At 41.1% G+C, this 25,316-nt stretch overlaps 1 protein-coding gene across 5 annotated transcripts in view; it reads right to left on the bottom strand.

Annotated features, from left to right (window-relative positions):
* Positions 1-25,316, bottom strand: part of LOC132830004 (lysophospholipid acyltransferase 2-like) — a 93,929-nt gene that overhangs the window by 45,704 nt on the left and 22,909 nt on the right. For all 5 annotated transcript variants that reach the window (XM_060847462.1, XM_060847461.1, XM_060847463.1 and 2 more), the window contains one exon: positions 14,295-14,440. In XM_060847462.1, coding sequence (XP_060703445.1) covers positions 14,295-14,440 — 146 coding nt within the window. The remainder of the gene's footprint in view (positions 1-14,294; positions 14,441-25,316) is intronic.

The following is a 25,316-nucleotide window of genomic DNA, read 5'->3' as shown; positions in this document are numbered from 1 at the left end:
CCGGGTGCTCCGGTTTCCTCCCACAGTCCAAAGATGTGTGGGTCAGGTGAATTGGCCATGCTAAATTGTCCGTAGTGTTAGGTAAGGGATAAATGTAGGGGCATGGGTGGGTTGCGCTTCGGCGGGTCGGTGTGGACTTGTGGGGCCGAAGGGCCTGTTTCCACACTGTAAGTGATCTAATCTAAGAATTAGGCCATTCAACACAACAAGTCTATGCTGGTGTTTACATTCCATACAAACTACAAATAGCCAGAATTTTATTCACATACAATGTTCTGTATGGCATTCAGGACATTCCTACTCATATTGACAATTGATTTTTTTCAAAGTACAGACATTTTTCTTCTGTTAAGGTGATAGTTAATTGCTCTCAAATGGCATATCAGGTGAAAGATCAGTTAATCTTTTCCTGATGATGTTAATTACATAGAATGTACAGCACAAGAGACCATCCTTTTGATTTTTATGATCGACACAGGCTCCTCCCACCCTTCTCCATCTGACTCAAATGCAGCTATCCAATTTACCCTAACTACTTCCTGCATAGCAAGTTTCACATTTTCACCATTTCCTAGACAGAAGCCTTTCTCCTGAAGTGTCCCATCACCTTACATTTATGGCCAGTCCTAGATTTGATGTCACCCACAGTCTTCATTCCATTTCTCTATTTAAACACTTCATTATGTAAATGACTTTTATCAGGTCACCCCTCAATCTCCTTTTCTTCCCAGAGTAAAGGGCCCAAGCCTTTTTAGTAGTTTCTGATAGTCACATCCTCTCAGTTATGTTGCCATCCTCATAAAACTTTGTGTTGCTCCAGTGCTTTGATTTCTTTCACATATAATGAGCAGGGTGTCCGAGATTATTTAGGGACAGAGAGTATACAATAGATTTTGTGGATAGAATGCTCTTGGATACTGTGAAGGTACTGACTGATCTTGTTTTGCCTGTTTATCAAATGGAGAAAGCAGGGTGTGTGGGAACACCTACTTCAGGGGAAATCTCCACCATAGATTGCACAACATTTTGAAAGGTGACTTTGGTATCTCAAGGTATCTCAACTCACCACATAAATCAAGCATTCACATCAGATTTAAAAGGTTATGAATTTAAAACCCCACCCCAGACTCCTCAGCATTATATCTCCCAGCACAACCGAGAAAGTGCTGTATTGTCAGAAATTATGCCTGTTAGATGAGACAGTAAACATCTGTTTGCTTTCTCAATCGGACACAAATGATTCCATGGTATTATTTTGAAGGAAAGCATGGGAGACCCCTCTGGTGTCTTGGTCAATATTTAATCACTCAACCTACCTCACTATAACAGATAGCCCAGTCATTGTCATATTATGTCCATGGGGTGTGCTTTACACAAATAAGCTGTATGCTACCAAAATTATAACAGTGACGACAATTCATAAGTACCTCACTGGTTGTAACATGTTGTAGTATGCCCCAAGGGTGTGAAAGACACGCTATAAATACAAGTTTTTTTTAGATCATGGAATCTATGTACCTCTTTTGACCAAGTATTTTAGTCACCGATCCTAGTAGTCTCTTACGTGTCTCCATTTGTTTGAGTATGCTCTTGTAAAATGCCTTGGGGGGTTTTATGCTCTGAATAAATACAAGTTGTCATTGTTGCATATGCAGTAGGAAGCTATGTCCCACCTCAGTAAGATATCTGTTTGAATTTGGGTTCACTGCCTTAGTTTATATTTTTATGAAACTTCTCTTAATAGAGTCATAGAAATGTACAGCATGGAAACAGACCCTTTGGTCCAACCCATCCGTGCCGACCAGATATCCCAACCCAATCTAGTCCCACCTGCCAGCACCCGGCCCATATCCCTCCAAACCCTTCCTATTCATATACCCATCCAAATGCCTCTTAAATGTGGCAATTGTACCATCCTCCATCACTTCCTCTGGCAGCTCATTCCATACACGTACCACCTTCTGCGTGAAAAAGTTGCCCATAGGTCTCTTTTATAACTTTTCCCCTCTCACCCTAAACCTATGCCCTCTAGTTCTGTACTCCCCGACCATAGGGAAAAGACTTTGCCTATTTATCCTATCCATGCCCCTCATAATTTTGTAAACTGCTATAAGGTCACCCCTCAGCCTCTGAAGCTCCAGGGAAAACAGCCCCAGCCTGTTCAGCCTCTCCCTATAGCTCAAATCCTCCAACCCTGGCCACATCCTTGTAAATCTTTTCTGAACCCTTTCAAGTTTCACAACATCTTTCCGATAGGAAGGAGACCAGAATTGCATGCAATATTCCACAGTGGCCTACCAATGTCCTGTACAGCTGCAACATGACCTCACAACTCCTGCACTCAGTACTTAATGTTGCCAAACTTCATTCCAAGGCTCTGTTGTGTTTTCGGTCAATGGACTAGTTTGTCTCAATCTCAGTGCACTGTACCCAAATAACAATCCGTAAAAGAGAATATGCCATAAAGTTACACCAAAGAAAAATCTCAGTACAGCAGACTTTCCATGATCTGGTTTCTATTAACAACACAAAATCATTTCAACCATATTAAGGAAAGCTTGAAACAAATGCTAACCTCAGCATTGGGTTCATTCTTGGTTGGTTACTACAATGTTCCAAGAGAGCACTTGTAATTATAAAGCATATTTGATGCCTTGGTTTGGTATCTCTTTTCAAAAGGAGTACTTCAGAACATGCAGTACTGCACAGGGAATCTGGGATTTGTGCTTCTGTCTCTAGTGTAGAATTTGATCACAATCTGTTGACTCAGAGGTGGGACTGCTGGCCATTGAGTTAATTTTGACATCTCATAAACCGACTGACATCATGACCTGCAATTTTGTCCAGAAGGACAGATTCTGGGGACAGCAGAGAGGCTTTCCATCTCAGCAAAATGGTGCTGTTGGAACAAATCACACAAGCCCATGCCTTTGCAGTAGGGGATGGAGCAAATAGCAGGGTGAGGTTGGAATTTTCACATCTCTGATTAACAGAGGCACCTGTACATGTTAAACTATAACTCCATTCCACTGATCTGATTTTGACTCATGGTAGTTTCAAAGCATGAAATGTGTATTTTAGACCTGGTAGAGGAAAGGCTAAATTTACTTGTGTTCTTTCAAAAGGTGGCATTCCTCTTTTAGAGACGAAATGTGCTCATTTTGATAGGTCACAGGATACTTTCAGAGAGGCAAGGCACTCTTCAGGAAGGCTAGTCAAATGCCCTTTTGGATTGTTAGAAGTAGACACGAACATGTGCGGAAACGTTGTGTCAAAGGGAATGGTGTCATCGGCCCATCAAATATTTGAAAAAAAAAATCTGCAGTATTTACACACTTCACTCTGTTCATCAACATAAACTTGAGAGCTGTCATTTTAGGGTCAGTACTATGTGATTGACCTTGAAATCTATTGTTGTCATAGTGGAATGCCTGACAGTTCATAGTTTGGTTGACAGTCCCGATTGTTTATTGGATTATGAATAGAAATGCTTGCTTGTAAAAGAATTAAAGGAAGTTAAATCTAGTTAATGGAGTTTTAAAATCAATTAGAGTGTTTTTAAAGTAATTTAATCGAGAGACGCACAAGGAGTTTATTTCGTATTTTAACAGTTCCTTCTAATCCCACAACTTCTACTATTTAGGTAGCAGATCTTTGTTGAAGAATCAGGCTTCCTTCATTCCTTAATCTTTCAAAATAGCTTTCTGGAAGATTAGTCAGAAGATATACAATGTGTCACTTTCCTCTCCAATAACAACGGAGGATATGAAAAATAAGATTGGGTCATTAGATTGTGGGGGATGGTGAGGTAGGCGTTGATGCTGGGAGGGGGTGAAGGGGGACTGTTTCTGTTAATAATATTGATGACTTTGGGCATATTCCTAAATATTTTGTCAGATGACTTCCATCCTCCAACTAAAAAAAAGCCCTTTCTTACCCAGTTACCAAAGAGAAATAATCAAACAAGGTATTTTTTTAAAAGCCTTTAGAATTTTTCTCCTTAATTTTGCTCTAAACAGGGTCCAAGAAATTATATTTTTATTCCTGGAGACTCCGTGGCAATCTTAGGGGGTGGAATGTATAGGTGTGAATGAGATTGGAGGTTGTGGGGGGAGACATAAAACATTATAATGATACAACACACCAATAACTTATGCCAGAGAATAGATTATAAGATTTGTCCCTTTAGTTTTCTAGGAAGGCCTTAGCTACAGCATCACCAAACCCCTATTTAAAAGATAAAACTTGCATTTTTACAGCAGCTTTCACAATCTCAGGGCATCCCAAAGTGTTCACAACTCATTACTCAAGGAGCAAAATGTTGTGCAATTAATATTTGGCAACAGCGCAGGAGGGTGGGATGGGTCAGGGAGGATAAGAGTTGGGAATGAAAAGCTACATTTCGGGTAATTGAGAAAGGAAACTGCTTCAGCAGCTGCTTCAGTAAGCAGGATGACAGATGTCAGGAACCACAGCCAAACCTACGTGATGAGGTCAGCTAAAACTATGTAGCCAAGCAACAGAACAAATAACCACGACAAACCTCAAAGCCTGTCATACATTTAAATAAGTGATGAAACATATTTTTTTACACTACACAACATACACATGCACATGCACATGCACTCCTATATGTATGTGCATGTGGACATGTGGATGTACATGTGCACATACCAACATGCAAGTAAACGTTTGCTGTCCAAATTTTTTTTACTGCTGTTTCTTTTGCTCTGATTGATTTAGGATGGCTGTATCGCTTTTTTTTTCCATGGACCTTTGTATATATAAAAAAAGAGCAGCAAGGGCATTCTACAAGAACACGGTCTCATGTTAAAAATGAATGAACTTTGGCTGTATCTTAATCCTGATTTGCAGTTCAAGACAAATTGCCTCTCTGTTCTCTTTCAAATCATAGGTTTATTCCAACCAGCTCTTTAGTTAATTTTAAACATTAATAATTAATTTCAGGAGATCCTAAAATACCTTAGAGTCAATAAAATATTTTTGATATGCAGTCACAGTGATAAAGTCAAAAATATAGCAACCAATTTGCACACAGCAAGGTTCCAGTAAGAGGAAAGTAACAATAACTGGACAATATGTTTTTACAATATTAATCGAGTGATAATTAATACTGAGGAAACCTCTGCTTTTTTTCAAAATAGTGCCATGGGATCTTACCCATCAGTTTTACTTTGCATCCTGAGAGATGTCACTTCTCATCCTGCAACACTCCTCTGGCACTGCACTCTATGCATTAGTCTAAAGTGTGCTCAAATCCCTGGAGTGAGTTCAAACCCACAATTTTCTTTCTGAGAGGAGAAAGTGCTACCCACCAAGACAGGATTAGCAAGCATCAACGAGAGGGTAGTACTTTTGCTACACACATGGCACTAGACACTGAATAGAGGAAGTATTCATATTGGTTGCAACTGAGAGCATTGCTAGTCAGCAAATGGATAAAGACCAGGAAATCCCTACGACTCATCCCTGAGATTTCCAATGCATGCCTAGCCAAGTCACAATGGTGGATCAGAAGCAAATTCCTGGCTGAAGTGTCCTTCAGAATAATGATTGTTGTTGGTTATCTTGAAATGCTGGCAAGCTGAGCAATTATTATTCTTCCCCAGTTGCCACAACAACAGAGTAAACAGTACACTCAGGCAAGAAAACTATGATAATCCTTTGTGAATTCCTGGTTAGCACTCAAGTGAAATGCTGCATCAAGGTCTGCACAACAAAGCTTGGAATGTATATCGTAGGTTTGTGCCTTATAAATATAAGAAGGTTAGTGGCAAGCTGAGCAATAAGTGGAACCAAAAACACAAACTTATGGAAGCAAAGTTTATGGCTGAGTTTCTAAATGAGTACTTTGTATCTTGTCTTTATTGGAGAAGAGGATGCTGCCAATATGGCAGTAAGCAAGAGGGAAGTAGAGAAATTGGCAACAATAAAAAATAGAAAAAAAGATTGGCAGTAATTCTGTTAAGAAAAGTTACCCAAACCCAATGGACGTCTACTTGGCAGATGAGGGAAGTAATGGTAGAAATTGCAGAGACTCTGACCGCTGTCTTCCAATCCTTCTGAAATAACTGCACATAGGCATGTATCCCATCACCAAGTCACCCTTTATTTACTTGTGTTTAGATCAGAGTGGTGCTAGAAAAGCACAGCAGGTCAGGCAGCATCCGAGGAGCAGGAAAATCGATGTTTTGGGCAAAAGCCCTTCGTCAGGAATAGAGGCAGTGAGCGTCCAGCGTGGAGAGATAAATGGGGGTAGGTTGGGGGTGTGGCAGGGGAGAAGGTAGCAAAGAGTATAATAGGTGAATGGGGGTGGGAATGGAGTGAAAGGTCAGAGGGGAGGGTGGAGCGGATAGGTGGGAGGGGAGATAGGCAGGTAGGACAGGTCATGAGGACAGTGCTGAGCTGGAAGTTTGGAACTGAGGTAAGGTGGGGGGGAGGGAAAATGAGGAAACTGGTGAAGTCCACATTGATGCCTTGGGGTTGAAGTGTTCTGAGGCGGAAGATGAGGCGATCTTCTTCCCGGCAATGGGTTGTGAGGGAGCGGCGATGGAGGAGGCCCAGGACCTGCATGTCCTCAGCAGAGTGGGAGGGGGAGTTGAAATGTTGGGCCATGGGGCAGTGTGGTTGATTGGTGCGGGTGTCCCGGAGATGCTCCCTGAAGTGGTCTGCGAGGAGGCGTCCAGTCTTCCCAATGTAGAGGAGACCGCATCGGGAGCAACGGATACAATAAATGATATTGGTGGATGTGCAGGTAAAACTTTGATGGATGTGCAAGGCTCCTTTGGAGCCTTGGATGGAGGTGAGGGAGGAGGTGTGGACGCAGGTTTTGCAATTCCTGTGGTGGCAGGGGAAGGTGCCAGGACGAGAGGGTGGGTTCTAGAGGGGGTGGACCTGACCAGGTAGTCACGGAGGAATGGTCTTTGCAGAAAGCAGAAAGGGGTGGGGAGGGAAATATATCTCTGGTGGTGGGGTCCGTTTGGAGGAGGAAAGTGAGCACGGGGGGTTCTGTCCTTGTTACTGTTGGAGGGGTAGGGTTTGAGGGATGTGGATCTAAACTCTGGTTTCCAGCATCTGCAGTCCTCACTTTTGCCTACTTTATTTACTTGTGCACAGTACACTGGCTGCAGCCAGCCAGCTCGGAGTCAGTCACTTGAACTGTGCAGATTCTTAATGCCCTGTTTTATTTTTTTTTTCTCTTTTTTTCTTTATTTAACCCCCACACTACCGCCTAACTGCAGTAGTGCTTATTTTTCCCCAGCACCCATGGTGTGTGTGTGCAGGTGTGAGACACAGTGAGAGACACAAGGTGCACGAATCTTTATTCAATTTCCACCACCAGCAGGATAGGAAAACATCCGAGTGGCCAGTGACAAGCAGTGAATGCCCTGTTTTTTTTATCAAAGGGACAATCCAATTTATTTTTTTTTTTTTGTTTTTTTTGTTTAATTAACCCCCACACTACCACCTAACTGCGGTAGTGCTTATTTTTTTTCCCCAGCATCCATGGTGTGTGTGCAGGTGTGAGACGCAGTGAGAGACACAAAGTGCACAAATCTTAATTCAATTTCCACCACCAGGAAAAGTAGGAAAACACCTGAGTGGCCAGTGACAAGCAGTGAATGCCCTGTTTTTTTATTTTTTTCTTTTTTTTCTCTTATTTTTCTTTCTATTAACCCCCACACTACCGCCTAAGTGCGGTAGTGCTTATTTTTCCCCAGCACCCATGGTGTGTGTGTACAGGTGTGAGACACAGTGAGAGACATAAAGTGCACAAATCTTTATTCAATTTCCACCACCAGGAAAAGTAGGAAAACACCTGAGTGGCCTGTGACAAGCAGTGAATGCCCTGTTTTATTTTTTTTTTTTTTTTTTTCTTTTTTCTTTGTGATCAAAACAGTGAAGAGACACCTGTTTTTTTTTTTTTTTTTCTTTTTTTTTTTCTTTTCTTTTTCATTAACCCCCCACACTACCGCCTAACTGCGGTAGTGCTTATTATTTTTATCCCCAGCACCCATGGTGTGTGTGTGCAGGTGTGAGACACAGTGAGAGACAAGGTGTACAAATCTTTATTCAATTTCCACCACCAGGAAAAGTAGGAAAACACCCGAGTGGCCTGTGACAAGCAGTGAATGCCCTGTTTTATTGGTCAGTCTGGGCTTCCTGATTGGTCTAGGTGAACAACCCCAATCAAGAATCTCATAGTCAAGCGATCCACTTGGTTCTAATCTCTACACCTTCTTAAAGATGAAAAGTGGCATCAGAGAAAGGAGAATTGCTTTGGTTACATCCCTGTTTAAAAAGTGGGACAGGAATAAAAATGGTAATCACAGGCCAATTAGATTATTGTCATTTGTTGTGGTTCTGTTCGCCGAGCTGAAAGTTTTTGCTGCAAACGTTTCGTTCCCTGGCTAGGGAACATCATCAGTGCTATTGGAGCCTCCTGTGAAGCGCTGCTTTGATGTTTCTTCCGGTATTTATAGTGGTTTGTTCTTGCCGCTTCCGGGTGTCAGTTTCAGCTGTAGTAGTTTGTATGTGGGGTCCAGGTCTATGTGTCTGTTAATGGAGTTTGTGGATGAATGCCATGCCTCTAGGAATTCCCTGGCTGTTCTCTGTCTGGCTTGTCCTATGATGGTAGTGTTTTCCCAGTCAAATTCATGTTCCTGGTTGTCTGAGTGTATGGCTACTAGGGATAGCTGGTCGTGTCGTTTTGTGGCTAGCTGATGTTCATGGATGCGGATTGTTAGCTGTCTTCCTGTTTGTCCTAAATAGTGTTTTGTGCAGTCCTTGCATGGTATTTTGTAAACTACATTAGTTTGGCTCGTGCTGGGTATTGGGTCCTTTGTTCTAGTGAGTTGTTGTCTGAGTGTGGAAGAACAAAGCACTATAAATACCGGAAGAAACATCAAAGCAGCACTTCATAGGAGGCTCCAATAGCACTGATGATGTTCCCTAGCCAGGGAACGAAACGTTTGCAGCAAAAATTTCCAGCTCGGCGAACAGAACCACAACAACGGACACCAGAGCTACAAATCTTCAACCAGACTTTAGATTATTGTCAATTAAAGGGAATTATTCAGAGATAAAACTGAATAGGAAATGGAAAAGTATGGAAAGAAGCATGGTTGAAAATTTTATTTTACTAAACCAATTAAACTGTTTGAAGACGGCGCAAAATGATTGATGAGGGTAGTGCGGTTGATATTATATTTATGGGCATTCAATTATAATTTGTTGAAGTGCCAAAAAGTAGACTTACTGACAAGATTAAAATTTGTAGGATTAAGAAGGCAGAGGCTGTCTGGATACCAAATTGGTTAATGGAAGAGCAGCAGAAAGAGGTGGTGAGGGCTTATCTCAAAATGGAAGGAAGTGCCCAGTGTTATCCCTGAGCAGATTGTCCCATCATTGGGACAGTTACCTTTTCTGACATCAATGACCTGGATTAGGGCACACTGGAACAATTTTAGTGTATGCAGTAGCACAAAACTCAAAGATGTTGCAAACAGTGAGGAAAAGAGGACATAAATAGGCAGACAAACAGCAATTTGAAGAGACAAAAGAAAACCAACATGATATAATTTTAAAGGTCCTGCAAGAACAGAGAAAATTTGGAGTTCATACATACAAATCTTAGGAAGGGCATGTGTTATGGTCCCTGATGTTATTACTGGACAAATCATATCCCAAAGTGAAAACCTGGCATAGTGGATCATGTTTTGTTTTTAATTAAGTGGTCCCTCACTGAAACATAAACACAGAACACTGCAGATTTTCTTTAAACAACTGAACAGCCGTATATTAACAAATTAAAGATGAAATAGAGTAAAACAAACTGTCTATTTATGATACAATTCAAAGTATAAGTATAATCTAATCAATCCCAAAACTTTCCTTAATAAAATATGGAAAAAAAAATCATATGTACAGTACCCAAAGCATTCCTTATATGGTACTCAAAAACAGCAGTCATTCAGTACTCACATCAGAGGTCCTGTCTCTGACACCTTGATAGTTTTAAATCACTTATGATTTTACCTTATGGGCTGGAACTGCAGTGGACTCTTTTCTAAATATATTAAATGTTTGATCTTAAGTATAATCAGCTTTCAGTAACCTCTTCAAGGTTTTATCACAACACTTGCACTAATTGCTTACTCCAAGATACTGCCTTCCCTTCTCAGGAACCTTCCCTGGTTTACACTTCATCCTCATCAATGGCATTTTGCTCAAAACCTAAACTAAATGAAAAAAATCTCTTTAAGCCCTTAAGCTTAAAAAAAATCAAGAAGACACTAACAAAACTTGAGGCTGCATTATTTGCCATGCTAATTCGCAAAACAATCCAAGGAAAACAAAAATCTGTTGGTGGGACTCAAAATCAGTAATCCTAAAGCTAGGCCTCAAAAACTGTTTTAAAGAAAATAACCATGACTACCGAAATACTTACAAGCTAATTATTGCCTTCAGGCTTACAGAAAACTCGTAAGTTACTAACTCACAAACCAAGAAACCTACAATTTCCACAAATGATGTTGAATGTATGTGTACATAAATCACAATGGACAAGCTGATAAGATTGTTAGAAATGCATACAGCATCACAAGTTTATAAGTGAAAGCATGGAGTGCAAAAATAAGGAAGTTAAACTTTATAAAGTACTGATCAGGCCAGTCTCAAATTCTCTGATTAATTCTGGGAACCATGCATGAGAGAGGATGTCAAGGCCTCAGAGAGTATTCAGAGGAGATTTTCTGATAAGGGAGGTATCAAGGACAAGGGAATTTGGTTCCATGGGACATTCTGTTCACTGAGAGGCCGGTTTATGCACCTCTCATCCCCTTCATCCCTTACACCATACCCCACCCCCGTCCTACCTCCCTCTACTGTTATTGCTACAGGGCTGATTCAGTTTTGGACCCACTTTCATCCAGGGGAATGAGCAGGGCATGTACACAATTGTTAAATCCAGCCTACTGAGTAGATTCAGGAGAGAAGTTGATGATTGTTCTTGGTACATGATAAAGTAAGCAATATGGGGACAATGCAGGAAGCAGATATTGAGGTCAGCTATGTTCTCATTCAATGATGGAGCTGGACAAAGCATCAAATGGTCCATTTCAGCTGTTTCTAATGTTGGAAGATGAAGTGGGGATTGAGTTAAGCTGAAGTGCTGCCTTTCTCGACACAGAAAAGAATATAACACTAGTCCTTTACAAACATGGGTACATAATGCTTTTGTGAATCCAGTGGTTAAGAATGAGTTTGACAAATCACTTTCTTTGAATTAGTCAGCATGCTTTTCAGTTTGGTGCAAAATCCTATCACTTTTTGTGGTCGTGCAGCACGCAGAAGATATGGGAGCAAATATAGGTCAAGCGACCCTTAAAGACTGAGCAAAGCAGTCAAGTATCATAAGAGGCATTTTTTATTTGTTCATCAGATGTGAATATCAATGGCTAGGTCAGCATTTATTGCTCATTCATAATTGCCCAGTAGACAGTTAAGACTCAGCCACATTGCCTTGAGTTTAGAGTCAAGATGAATGAAGGACAGCAGAATTTCTTCCCTAAAAGGTAAAAGTGAACTAGATGAGTTGTTAACAACAATTGACAGTGATTATAGAATTTCTTTTCAAACAGGCCTGTTCAGATATGAGTGGCATGTCTGGGGCTGGTGGGACATGAAGCCTTCTTGCTCAAACTTATGGTCGCTACCACTGCATCACAATAGTGGTTACATGGTCACCATTAATTCTAGCTGAAAATGTGTTGCTGGTCAAAGCACAGCAAGCCAGGCAGCATCTCAGGAATAGGGAATTCGACGTTTCGAGCATAAGCCCTTCATCAGGAATGAGAGAGAGTAGCCAAGCAGGCTAAGATAAAAGGTAGGGAGGAGGGACTTGGGGGAGGGGCGATGGAGGTGGGATAGGTGGAAGGAGGTCAAGGTGAGGGTGATAGGCCGGAGTGGGTGGGGGCGGAGAGGTCAGGAAGAAGATTGCAGGTTAGGAGGGCAGTGCTGAGTTGAGGGAACCGACTGAGACAAGGTGGGGGGTTTCTCCAGTTTCCTCATTTCCCCTCCCCCCACCTTGTCTCAGTCGGTTCCCTCAACTCAGCACTGCCCTCCTAACCTGCAATCTTCTTCCTGACCTCTCCGCCCCCACCCCACTCCGGCCTATCACCCTCACCTTGACCTCCTTCCACCTATCCCACCTCCATCGCCCCTCCCCCTAGTCCCTCCTCCCTACCTTTTATCTTAGCCTGCTTGGCTACTCTCTCTCATTCCTGATGAAGGGCTTATGCTCGAAACGTCGAATTCTCTATTCCTGAGATGCTGCCTGGCCTGCTGTGATTTGACCAGCAACACATTTTCAGCTGTGATCTCCAGCATCTGCAGACCTCATTTTTTACACCATTAATTCTAGATAAGTATTGAGTTCTGATTTCACTATCTGTCATGGTGGGGTTTGAACCTCATGGCCCCAGAATATTAGCCTAAAGTTATGGATTACTAGTCCAATGACATTACTCCTATGCAACTGCCTCCCCACAGAGGGAATCACTGCCAATTAGAGAAGAGTCTATCTCACTACATCTTATGAAGTAATGAAGCATATAATCAACAGAAACAATTGTAGCAAATGAGTGTCATTCCAATATTTGGCTCTGGCAATGCACGAAAGCTGCTAAATGTGGCCTCCAAGGGCTTGTGTCACCCGCAGTGTTCCATAGAGAAGTTTCAGACATCTCTTTGGCATCAAGTGAATGTAGTTTTGAAATATTGCGTGGAGTCCTCAAATTGAGATTTGACAGAGGAAACTAAATACTTTTCAGTCATTCATCTGAAAGAATGTTTGTGGTTAGCAGATTAAGTCAAAGACTGTTTCCTGTTAAAGATATCTGACTCATTTCTCCACACTTCTTGAGAACTGTCTTGCCAAATTAACTCCAAAAAAGCTCCTCTAAGTGCTCAAGGTTATTACTGTAGAGTTGCACATATGAATTAGGAGCAGGCACAGGCCATTCGGCCCCTCAAGTCTGTTTTGCTATTTGTTAAGTTTTGTGGAGGATTTGATTATGGCCTTGACTCTTCTTTCCTCTTTATCCCCTATTCCTTTTGGGTTTGCTTACATATTAGAATAAAGCCCATGGATTCCATTCCATTCATACATTGTTTATTGTATTTTTTTGCTCATTTTTATTTCTGTCCTCTTTATAAGTCTCTTGACTGAACGTTACTTTCCAGTACACTCCTGACCTCACTGCGCACATATAAACATTAAAAGGTACATAGTGAAACACAGTCAAACATACACACATATGTATACACATATACACAAACACCTGTATTTAGTACACATTCATTTTTCAGCAGGGTCCATGACCTACTTCATGTTCTGAATGCATTCTTTACCTTTCATCCAGATACCGGCAGAGGTGTAGTTTCAGATTACCTATCTATCTCTCTGTTCAAGATTTGTAACAGTCTGAATTGCCTTGAAAGGTAAAGGGGAAGGGGAGTATCTAAGCGATAAAGGAAAAGGAGGGTTTACCAAATAAAAGGACAGTATTGGATTCACTCATATTTCTAACAAATAACCAAATATAACCAGGCAAGTGGTCTGACTGGATGAACAACCATAGGTTTATATTGCGCAGAGGAAGCTTTCAGTCCGTCATAACAGTATCAGCCTTTTGAAACAGCTAATCATGCCACTCTTCCACAACCCTGGAAAATCTCCCTGCCAATTCCCTTCTGAAAATTACAATTGAATCTGCTTCCAATGCTTTTGCAGGGAGAGCTTTTCAGATCAAACCAGCTCACTACTAAAAAACAAAGCCTCTTTCTGATTTTTTTGGAAATCTTAAACCCAGGTCCTTTGTCTAGCAACCCAAGTACAGTGTGTGCAGAAAAAAAAACTCTCTTCATTTATTGTATCAAAACTCTTCATAATTTTGAACACTTCCTTCTTCTGCTCTAACGAAAAGAATTCTAACTTCTCAAAACTATGTATATAACTAAAGTTATCAACCCAATCCTATTGTGATAAAACTCTTGCTTTTTCCAAGAATAATTTCTACACTTGGTGCTCTGGCACTAATTGAAACTCATGTGCATTAATTAGTAATTATGTAGCTAAAATGTTGTTTTCTCAGAGTACAAATAAGGCAAAGTTGCTTCGTGCAGAACTCGTCAGTACCAGTTTCTGGTTTTAGTCATCCTGCTTTACAAATGGAAAAGGTTTTCAAATGTAAGTTTGCAAAACTACCTACCTGCCAAAGCAGAAGAATGCAAAGTGAAGACCCAAGAGGGTGGCTACCACATGCCTGATGATATGGTTGGTCTTGCTTGGATGGAGATAGTTCCGAAATAGGAAAGCTGTGAATAATCCGAACAGTTGGCACATTGCAAAATTTACCTTTTAAAAGAAAATTACATTTGAAATGTTACAGATTGGAACTGGCTATAATACCAATTTAGAGTCATCTCTTTGTGTCTTCAATGCAGTAAAAGACCAAGAAGCTTCACATAACAGTGGAGAGGGATAGGTGAACAAACGTTTTCCAAGAAGGGTCGATTTTAAAAGGGCGAGGCAAGACGTAAAGAGCCAAAGAGATTTAGGGTGGGAATTCCAGAGATTACAGCCCAGGCAAATGAGAAACAAACACTAATGATCAGTGACAAAAATTAGGAGTGTACAAGAGGTCAGGATTAGAGGAATAAAGTGAATTTTGATGTATTTGATTTGATTTGATTTATATTTATAATACAGTAATAAGTTTCCAGCCAGAGGAAGTTACTGAGGCAAGGAGAGGCAAGGCCAGTGAGATATTTTGAAGATATCAATGAAAATGTTCAAACTGACCCTTTGATAGACAAGGTGACACAGAAGGTGACGGGCACATATCAACATCTTAGCTTGAACACACTTACTTTACACTGTCTAAAACCACCCAGTCTAGGGATTGGATTTGGGATCTTTTCTCACCTACTTTATTAGCTCTTTGTCCAACTCAGTGTCAAACAATTTACCTGACACAGCTCCTGTGAAGGGCCTTGTGTCATTTTTATCATGCGAAAGATGCAATGTAGATGCAAGCTGATGTGATTGTCTTTTAAGTGATTCCACTATATCAGTAAGAACATCTAATTCCCATTTTATGGGAGGGAAAATGTTGCTCTTTAATTTCCAAACTACCTCCAAATGTTTCATAACTTAATATTTCTCAATAATTTCTTCTTTCAGATAACTGTATTACAACACTAGCCTGTTGTCACAATATTGTGACAATGATTCATTAGTTCCCCTGCAGTGCTCACTTGACAGGAACATTCACATGACAGCTCAAAAGATGGGCAAACATGAAAATATAGATATGTATTACACACATGCATTTATTATATATAAACACGCAAAAAGACATGCACAGTTATACAATATATAAAGATATATAACTCATTTCATTTCCTCATAATAGAAGGTATTGCAATGGGTACTGCATGGGATCTAGACTTTTTAATTGGATGTGAAAAATGTTCCTGGCTTTAGACTTATTTGAGTCCTCCCTCTCACCATCTTCCCAGTAAATCAATAATTCTTTCAGTTTAATTTTCTTTGTTTTTTGCCTGAACTGGAAAAGCCCTTCAATGTGGCTTCCAATTTTTACCCCTCTTTCATCTTCACATGGTCCAGCTATGACTTTTCTCTTCCCTTCCTCAATTTCTTTGTCTCCAAACCTGGGAATACTTATCAGCAAATATGCAAGATATGTCCACGAGCTTAACCACAGTTATCACCTTAAAAACAAAATATGCTGATTATATTCAGTGGGTCAGGCAGTATTTGGTGAGAGATGTCAATGTGCTCTGATGAAGGATTTTCAACCTCAAACATTCTGTTTATCTCCCCAGATACTGCCTAACCTAAAGAGTATTTACTGCAGATTTCCAGTATCTACGGTATTTTTCCCGTGTTACATTTCCCCACACACTGCCCCATCTTCATCACAATTTCTTATGATGCAACTTGTAACGCTTGTTCTTTCACCTCCTCTGACCTCACCACCTGAGGACCCAGACATGCCTTCCAGGAGAAACAACAATTTACATGTTCTTCATTTAACTTGTGGTCATTAAGCCACAGCAGTTCTGATCACAACGCTTTTGGATGTGATAGCATTAGAGAGAGGGCGCTGAAGAGATTTCACTGGGATGTTGACTAGATTGGGACAATTCAGCTCTGAAGAGAGACTAGATAGGCTGGGGTTGTATTCCATAGAGCAGAGTACCTGGCTCTCACAGTGACCTCACTGTCACCCCAGAATGCAGTGTTCAATCAAGCTCAACCCAAACCCAAGCGACTTCAAATAAAAGCAAAACACTGTGGATGCTGGTAATCTAAAATAAAAACAGAAAATACTGGAAAAACTCAGCAGGTCAGGTAACCTCTGTGGAGAGAGAAAAACAGAGTTAAAAGTTTTGAGTCTGATGCAACTCTTTCATTTTCTGGACTACTTTACTGACAGTAAACTCTGCCCACTTTCTATGTCCTTCTTTCCATGCTTCAGTCTCAATCCTGGTTTAGCTGTTGGACTGTTGATTATTTTGCTGTTCACTACAGAACAACCTCGGTTATGGGAACATCAATTATCCGAATTTTGAATTGTACGAACAAGATCTCAAGGTCCCGTGAAAACGTTAACAGTTATCCAAACAATCAGTTATCTGAACAAAACACTCCACGCCTGGCTCGTCTGGATAATCAAGGATGTTCTCTGTTCTGATATTCACAACTACACTGAACATTTCTTCTTTCTTGATTTGTTTCATTACCACTTCCTTTCCCTCTATATTGTCAACATTTTTGTCATTTGATGTCTTCCATTTTCTGCCCTATTCTCTGTTGCTCTTTCTCCATATTTCACCATTTGACACAATTAAAACCTATTTCTAATTTTTCCTTCATTCTAATGAATAGTGATTGACTTTTATTTCATTTCTTGATGGGATGTGGGTGTTGTATAATTCCAGAATAAACCAAAGTGTCTGCCAAGGCTAACATGATATTCTAAAACCGCTCACATTCAAAACCCTCATTAAGTAACTGATGAAGTACATACACAAACTATACAATTTCCCTCATTCTGATTGTGCTTTGAATTCCAAATAGCCTAACTTAGGTGTGTGAAGTCTGTTGACATCACAACAGCGCCCCGAAGTAAAATAAGAACACAAAAAGAAACAATTGATCTTGATCCTTCTCAATCTTTATTTTCTTTCCTTAGCACCGTAAAAGTGAAAAAGAAGGGACTGAAAAGAAAGATTCAAATTATGAGGTGTTTAATAAAGCAAATAGGGAGAAAGTGTATCTTCAGGCAAGGGGGGAGGGTGGTAATTGAAGGTGATAGACATCATCTACTTAGCAACAATGCTAGAGAGGAAATGAGAAGACATATTCCATTCAAACAAAAAACAGTTTTGATCCAGAATGCAATAATTAAAAGCGTGATGGAATCAAATTTCATTTGCACTTTCAAAAGGCAAAGTGAGTATGCTTTAGAACAGAACCAAGTTACGGGGTTCTGGGAAGAAAGCTGGGGCATGGGTCTAAATTGGACAACACTTTCAAAGATTCAACACAGACACTGGGCTGGATGAAAGGAGTCTGTCATTCTAGAAGGCATAACACTCTGGAAATAGTGGGGAACCAAAGGTATAAAGAGATTGAAGAATTTTAAAATATCTATTATTAAAGAAACATCAATGGAGAAGTGATTAAGGAAAAGTCAACAAATCTCCTGGCCCTAATGGCCTATATCTTTAGGTGTAGATATAGTGTATGCATTGGTTTTGATGATCAAGAACTCCATTGAACATATAATGTCCGGTGGATTGCAAAATAACAAGTGTAACCTTGCTATTCAAGAAAGGAAATAGTAAGCAAAGAGAGTTACAGGCCAATTTGTCCAAAGTCAGCCATAGAGAAATTGTTTTATCCATTCCTAGGGATATGATAATTGGACACTTAAAAAGTCATAATATAATTGATCTGAGTAAACATGGATTTATGAAAGGTAAATCATCTGTTAAGAACGTTTGAGGTTGTAACTAGCAGAGGAGAGCAAGGGAACCAACTGATATAGCATACTCGATTTTCAAAAAGAGTTCTGTAAGGTACTACTCGAGAGGTTATTACACAACATTACAGCCCTTGAGATAAGAGTAATAAATTAGCATAGTTGGAAAGGTAATGGCCTAGTGATATTATCACTGATCTATTAATCCAGAGACCCAGGTAATGTTCTGGAGACTTGGGTTCGAATCCCGCAAAGGCAGTTAGTGGAATTTGATTTCAATTGAAAACAAATCTGGAATTAAGAATCTACTGATGAGCATGAAATCATCATTGATCATCAGGAAAACCAATCAGGTTTACTAATGTCCTTCAGTGAAGTAAATCTGCCAGCCTCACCTGCCCTGGCCTACATATGAATCCAGAGTGACAGCAATACGGTTGACTCTCAACTATCCTCTGAAATGCTCTAGCAAGCCACTCATTTGTACCAATTGCTACAAAGTCTCAAAGATATGAAACCAGACAGATCACTTGGCATCAACCTGGGCACCAGAATAGACAACAGCAGAAACAGCCCTGTCGACCCTGCAAAGTCCTCCTTACTAATATCTGGGGGCCTGTCCCAAAATTGGAAAAGCTGTCTTACAGGCAATGCAAGCAGCAGCCGGACATAGTCATTTCCATGGAATTATACCTTACAGACAAGGTCCCACCGTGATGACAGACCAAGCAGGGATTGTAGCATGGTCGGGGGGAGTTGCCCTGGGAGTACTCAACATTGACTCCAGACCCCATGAAGTCTCATGGCTTCAGTTTAAGCATGAGCAATGAAACCTCCTGCTGATTACCACTTACCGTCCTCCCTTTGCTGATGAATCAGTACTCCTCCATGTTGAACAACACTTAGAGAAAGCACTGATGATGACAAGGGCACAAAATGTACTCTGGATGGGGGATTTCAATGTTCACTGCCAAGAGTGGCTCACCAGCAACACTACAGATTGAACTGATCAGGTCCTAAAGGACATAGCTGCTAGACTGGGTCTGTGGCAGGTGGTGAGGGAATCAACAAGAGGGAAAAACATACTTGACCTCATCCTTACCAACCTGCCAATTGCAGATGCATCTGTCCATGACAGTATCGGTAAGAGCAACCATGACACAGTCTTTGTGGAGATGAAGTCCCACCTTCACACTGAGAATAACTTCCATTGTGTTGTTTGGCACTATCACTGTGCTAAATGGGACAGACTTCAAACAGATCTAGCAACTCCAGACTGGGCATCAATGAGGAGCTGTGGGGAGCCATCAGCAGCAGAATTGTCCTCCAGCTCAATCTGTAACCTCATGGCCCAGCATATCACCACTTAACCATTACCATCAAACCAGGGAATCAACCTTCATTCAATGGAGAGTGTAGGAGGGCATGCCAGGAGCAACACCAGGCATACCTGAAGGCGAGGTGTCAACCTGGTGAAGCTGCCAAACAGAACTACTTGCATGCCAAACAGCAGAAGCAGCAAGTGACAGACAGAGCTAAGCAATCCCACAGATGGATCAGATTCAAGCTCTGCAATCCTGCTACATCCAGTCATGAATGGTCGTGGATGATTAAACAATTCACTGGAGGACGAAGGTCCACAATTATTCCCAGCCTCATTGATGGAAGGGCCCAGCATATCAGTGCAAAAGATAAGGCTGAAGCATTTGCAGCAATCCTCGGCCTCTTCCAGTGGTCTCCAACATTACAGGCACTAGTCTTCAGCCAATTCGATTCACTCCATGTGATATCAAGAAACAACTCGAGGCACTGGATATTGTAAAGGCTATGGACCCTGACAACATTCTGGCAATAGCACTAAAGACTTGTCCTCCAGAACTTACTATTCCCCTAGCCAAGCTGTTCCAGTACAGTTACAACACTGGCATCTATCTGACACTGACGAAAATTGCCCAAGTATGTCCTCTACATACAAAAAGCAGGACAAATCCAACCCACCCAATTACTGTCACATCAGTCTACTCTGGATCACTAGTAAAGTGATGGAAGGTGTCATTAACAGTGCTATCAAGCAGCACCTGCTTGGCAATAACCTGCTCAGTAATGCCCAGTTTGGGTTCTGCCAGGACCATTCAGCTCTGGACCTCATTACAGCCTTGGTTCAAACATGGATAAAAGAGCTGAAATCCAGAGATGAGGTGAGATCGAGAGCTCTTAACATCAAGGGTGCAATCGACCGAATGTGGCATCAAGGAGCCCTTACAAAATTGGAATCGGAGGGGGGAAGATGTCTGCTGGTTGGAGTGATACTTGACACATAGGAAGATGGTTGTGGCTGTTGGAGGTCAGTCATCTCAGCTCCAGGACATCTCTGCAGGAGTTCCCCAGGGTAGTGTCCATGGCTCAACCATCCTTCAATGACCTTTCTTCCATCGTAAGGTCAGAAATGGGGATGTTTGCCGACAATTGCACAACATTCAGCATCATTTGCGACTCCTCAGATACTGAAACAGTCTATACCCAAATGCAACAAGATGTGGACAATATCCAGGTTTGGTCTGACAAGTGGCAAATAACGTGTGCCACACAAAAGCCAGAAGAAACAAACAATCTAACCACTGCCCTTGACATTCAATGGTGTTAACCATTGCTGAATCCCCCACTATCAATATTCTGAGGAAACTCAACTGGACACATCACATAAACACAGTGGCTACAAGAGCAGATCAGAGGCTAGGAATACATCAACAAGTAACTCACCTCCAGACTACCCAAAGCCTGTTCACCATCTACAAGGCACAAGTCAGGAGTGTGCTGGAATACTGCCCACTTGCCTGGATGAGTGCAGCCCCAACAACACTCAAGAAACATGTAACCATCCGTGACAAAGCAGGCTGCTTGATTGGCATCACATCCACAAGCATTCTCTTCCTCCACAAGTGATGCTCAGAGGCAGCAGCAGTGTGTACTTTCTACAAGATGCATTGCAGAAATTCATCAATGTTCCTTAGTCAACACTTCCAAACCCACAACCACTTCCATCTAGAAGAACAAGAGCAGCAGATATATGGGAACGCCACCACCTTCAAATTCCCCTCTAAGCCACTCACCATCCTGACTTGGAAATATATCATCGTTCCTTCACTGTAGCTGGGTCAAACTCCTGGAATTCCCTCCCTAACAGCAATGTGGGTCAATCCACAGCAGGTGGTCTGCAGCAGTTCAAGAAGGCAGCTCACCACCACCTTCTCAAGGACAACTAGGATCAGGCAATAAACGCTGGCCAGCCAGTGATGCCCACGTACCACAAATAAAGGAATAATTTGAAGATTGGTAACAGATAGACGAAAGAATATAAATTAAGAGCTCATTGCAACAAAAAAAAGGTACGTGTTGTCAAGGCTTTTTGTCTTGCTCCGATCAAGGCAACTTGTAGAAATATCAAAGCAAAACCAAGACAACATTCATGTTGTAAAAAAGGTGAGTGTTGATTGGTGGGTAAGTGGAATTTGATTTGTAGTGGCATTGCCACGGAGAGAGCATCGGTTAATGATGACTGACAGTTGTCTGACTGTTAGTTTTTGTTAAAGTTTTAAACCAGGCAGGTTGCTTTGATTGGTTAGAGCATTGTCCTTACAAATGAACTGAAGTGGGCACATGTGTCTTTCTGTTTGCAAAAAACAGGCCCTGTCTTTTAGTGTATGCAGCTTCCTGTACATGCAAGTGCATCACATTGCAAGCTCTGATCAGATGAGCCAATGGACCGAGGAGTGGCAGATGGAGTTTAACTTAGATAAATGTGAGGTGCTGCATTTTGGAGAGGCAAATCAGGGCAGGACAAATATGTTTCACGGTAAGGTCCTGGGGAGTGTTGCTGACCAAAGCGACCTTGGAGTGCAGGTTCATAGTTCCTTGAAAGTGGAGTCCCAGGAAGACAGTGAAGGTGTTTGGTATGCTTGCCTGTGTTGGCCAGTGCATTGAGCCTGTGTAGGACATTGATTAGGCCACTTTTGGAATATTGTGTGCAATTCTGGTATCCCTGCTATAGGAAGGATGATGTGAAAGGGTTCAAAAAAGATTCACAAGAATGTTGCCAGGGTCAGAGTGTTTGAGCTATAGGGAGGAGTTGAATAGGCTGGGGCTATTTTCCCTGGAATTTTGAAGGCTGAGGAGTGACCTTATAGAGGTTGATAAAATCATGAGGGGCATAGATAGGGTGACTAGACAAGGTCTTTTCCCCAGGGTGGTGGGGATGGTCCAAAACTGGAGGGCAAAGGTGAGGAGGCAAGATACAAAGGGATGTAAGAAGCATTTTTTTCACGCAGAGGGTGGTGTATGTATGGAATGAGCTGCCATAGGAAGTGGTGGAGGCTGATACAATTACAACATTTAAAAAGTGCCTGGATGTGTGTATGAATAGGAAGGATTTAGAGAGAGATGAGCTAAGTGCTGGCAAATGGGACTAGATTTATTTAAGATATCTGGTCAGCATGGAGCAGTTGGATCGAAGGGTCTGTTTCCATGTGGTATAGCTCTATGACTCTACGAATCTATGATTGAGAGAGAATAAATGTCTTCATGGAAAGAGCAGAGAGGTTTTGGAATTCACCATCAGGACGGCCAAGAGTTACTCCAAATAGACAGCAGAAGACCTTTAGACACTTAGGGAATTAAGCCATATAGGGATAACGCAAAAAGATGTAACTAAAGTGAAAGATTTGTTATGATCTTATAGAAGAGCAGACCAGGCCCAAAGGACTGCACAACCTTCTCCTGCTTCTGCTTCTGAAGCGACATTTCTAACTCCATCCCTCAGCCACAAGCATCGTCGGCAGCGAAAATAAACCTACTTAGAGGCCATTCTTGACTGACTACTGGAGAAAGATTTGCTTCAATCAACTCTTCCTTACAACCAAGCAGACCAGGGGCTCACCAGGTTGGCCCACAGTCCCCAGAAAATAATCCCTGGTTTCATGATCTTCACTAAAATTGCAGAGTGCAACACCTGACGGAATATGTTCTTTCCATTTTCCTTTAACTTTTTCTTCCATTTATTGCAAATTTTCACAGATTTCAAAATTTTAAGTCAAAAATCATGCAACCAAGTAACAGAAGACTGTGCTCACTTTACCTGAGGTGGGGGAAGGAGGGTCAATGTGAGAATAAACATGTTGAATAACCAGTAGAAATTGTGCTAGGGTGGCGCAATTGGAGGAAAATCACATTGTAAGAAAACCTTCAGGAGTGCCTCTCATTAAAGCAGGAAATTGAAGCAAAGCAGCAAATCATTCTCTCTCCACTCTGACTCAGAGTAACTGAGATTTTGTTTTAGCTTCCTTCTCCTAAAAGATGTTCTGCTGGACTTCATTTTTGGTAATGTCAGCTGCCCTTCCATATCTCGTTCAAGTGAGTAACCTTAACATAAGCTGAGAGAGCTGGAACACCATTTGATTTGAGGTGCACATCCAATGTCATCAAAACAGGTAATTATAAAGATTATGGACTGTCATTTAATCAATCCACCCCGACCGGCACTGGAGCACTTAAGCCAACTGGAGTCTCTATGTCAGCCATCGATCAATGGATACACCCTAGCTTCACAGCTAGAAGATCATGGGTACAGGTCTCAATCCAGAGGTTTAAGCACATAGTCTGATCCTCCTAGTGCAGTACTAAGGGGCTGCTATACTGTTAGGGTTCCAAGTTCCAATGCTAATCTGAGGTCTGACAGTCCTCTTGTGTGGACAGAAGAGATGCCATTCCCTAGTGCAAAGATCAGCAGTACTCTCCCCATTATCGTGGCCGACATTTATCCCTTAACCAGCACCTTTAAAACCTTTGACTTCACCATTATTGCATTCTCAAAATTGGGCTAAATGGTTTCAACCATTATAATGATTGATGATATTTCATAGGGTGTAAAATGACATAGGAAATCCTGAAGTTATTGAAGGTGCCTTGAATCATTGCTATGTTACATTGGTAACACCATGGAGTACTGTACAGTTTTGGCCTTCATATCTAAGGAAGGGTATACGTGCCTATGATGGAATGTGACATAGATTCACTAAACCGATTCCTGGGATATGGAGATTGTCCTATCAGAAGTCATTGAATATTCTAAGCCTATATTTGCTAGAGTTTAGAACAATAAGAAGTGATTTAATTGAAATATATAAGGTTCTTGAGGGGTCTTGATAGGTTAGATACTGGGAGGAAACTTAATGTGTAGAACATTCCAAAGCACATATCAAGGCAGTAACACCACTCTAGGTTAAGGCATAAGTACACCACTTCAATATATTGAATGTAATTTGTGACTCCAAACTTTTATTGGGCGCAGTTACAGGGTATACACTGGACTTCAATCTGGTCTCAATGAGCTCACTCCAAAAAATCAAGCGTATTCTTTGTAGTGATTGAATAGGCTTTAAAAGAACAAAGACCAAAGAACATTACAGCGCAGGAACAGGCCCTTCGGCCCTCCAAGCCCGCACTGATCTAGATCCTCTATCTAAACCTGTCGCCTATTTTCTCAAGATCTATATCCCTTTGCTCCCTGTCCATTTTATATCTGTCTAATATATCTTAAATGACGCAATCATTCCCGCCTCTACCACCTCCATTGGCAACACATTCCAAACACCTACCACCCTCTGCATAAAAAACTTTCCTCATACATTTCTCCTAAACCTTTCCCCTCTAACTTTGAACTCATGAGTTATTTGAATCAATAGTTTTTTTTTAACTGAAGTGGCCCAAAAGGGACTAATCTTTGTCAGATTAGCAAAAGAATTGAGATATTTGTATAAAATGAAAATAACAATTAAAAAATACAAATCAGGAACATTTAAAATTAACTTTTGGCATGCACATTCACCAGGACATAGTCTGTCAAGCACTAACCCTTCCTTAGCAAAAGCTACTACACTAATAACATTCTGTATTGAATTTCAAAAGTTTATTTTATTAAAAAGGAAAAAGCAATTATTAAAATATTAACTAGTATTTGAACTGGCTAGTTTAATATTTGGAATACTTCCAATGTTTCAAAGGAGGAAAAAAACTTTTGATAGTTGGGATAGACTGCCAATTAGTTACCTAATCATACAACTGGGTTGTTATAGATTATTGAACACAAAGTAACATTTAACTTATCTCTTGCACTATATAAGGCAAAAATACTTCAAATGATTGGACAGAACATTAACAATAGCA

This window comes from Hemiscyllium ocellatum, chromosome 30 (assembly GCF_020745735.1).
Source record: "Hemiscyllium ocellatum isolate sHemOce1 chromosome 30, sHemOce1.pat.X.cur, whole genome shotgun sequence".
Classification (NCBI taxonomy): Eukaryota; Metazoa; Chordata; class Chondrichthyes; order Orectolobiformes; family Hemiscylliidae; genus Hemiscyllium; species Hemiscyllium ocellatum.
The sequence above is the reverse complement of the archived record's forward strand: the minus strand, read 5'-3'. Positions and strand labels throughout refer to the sequence as shown.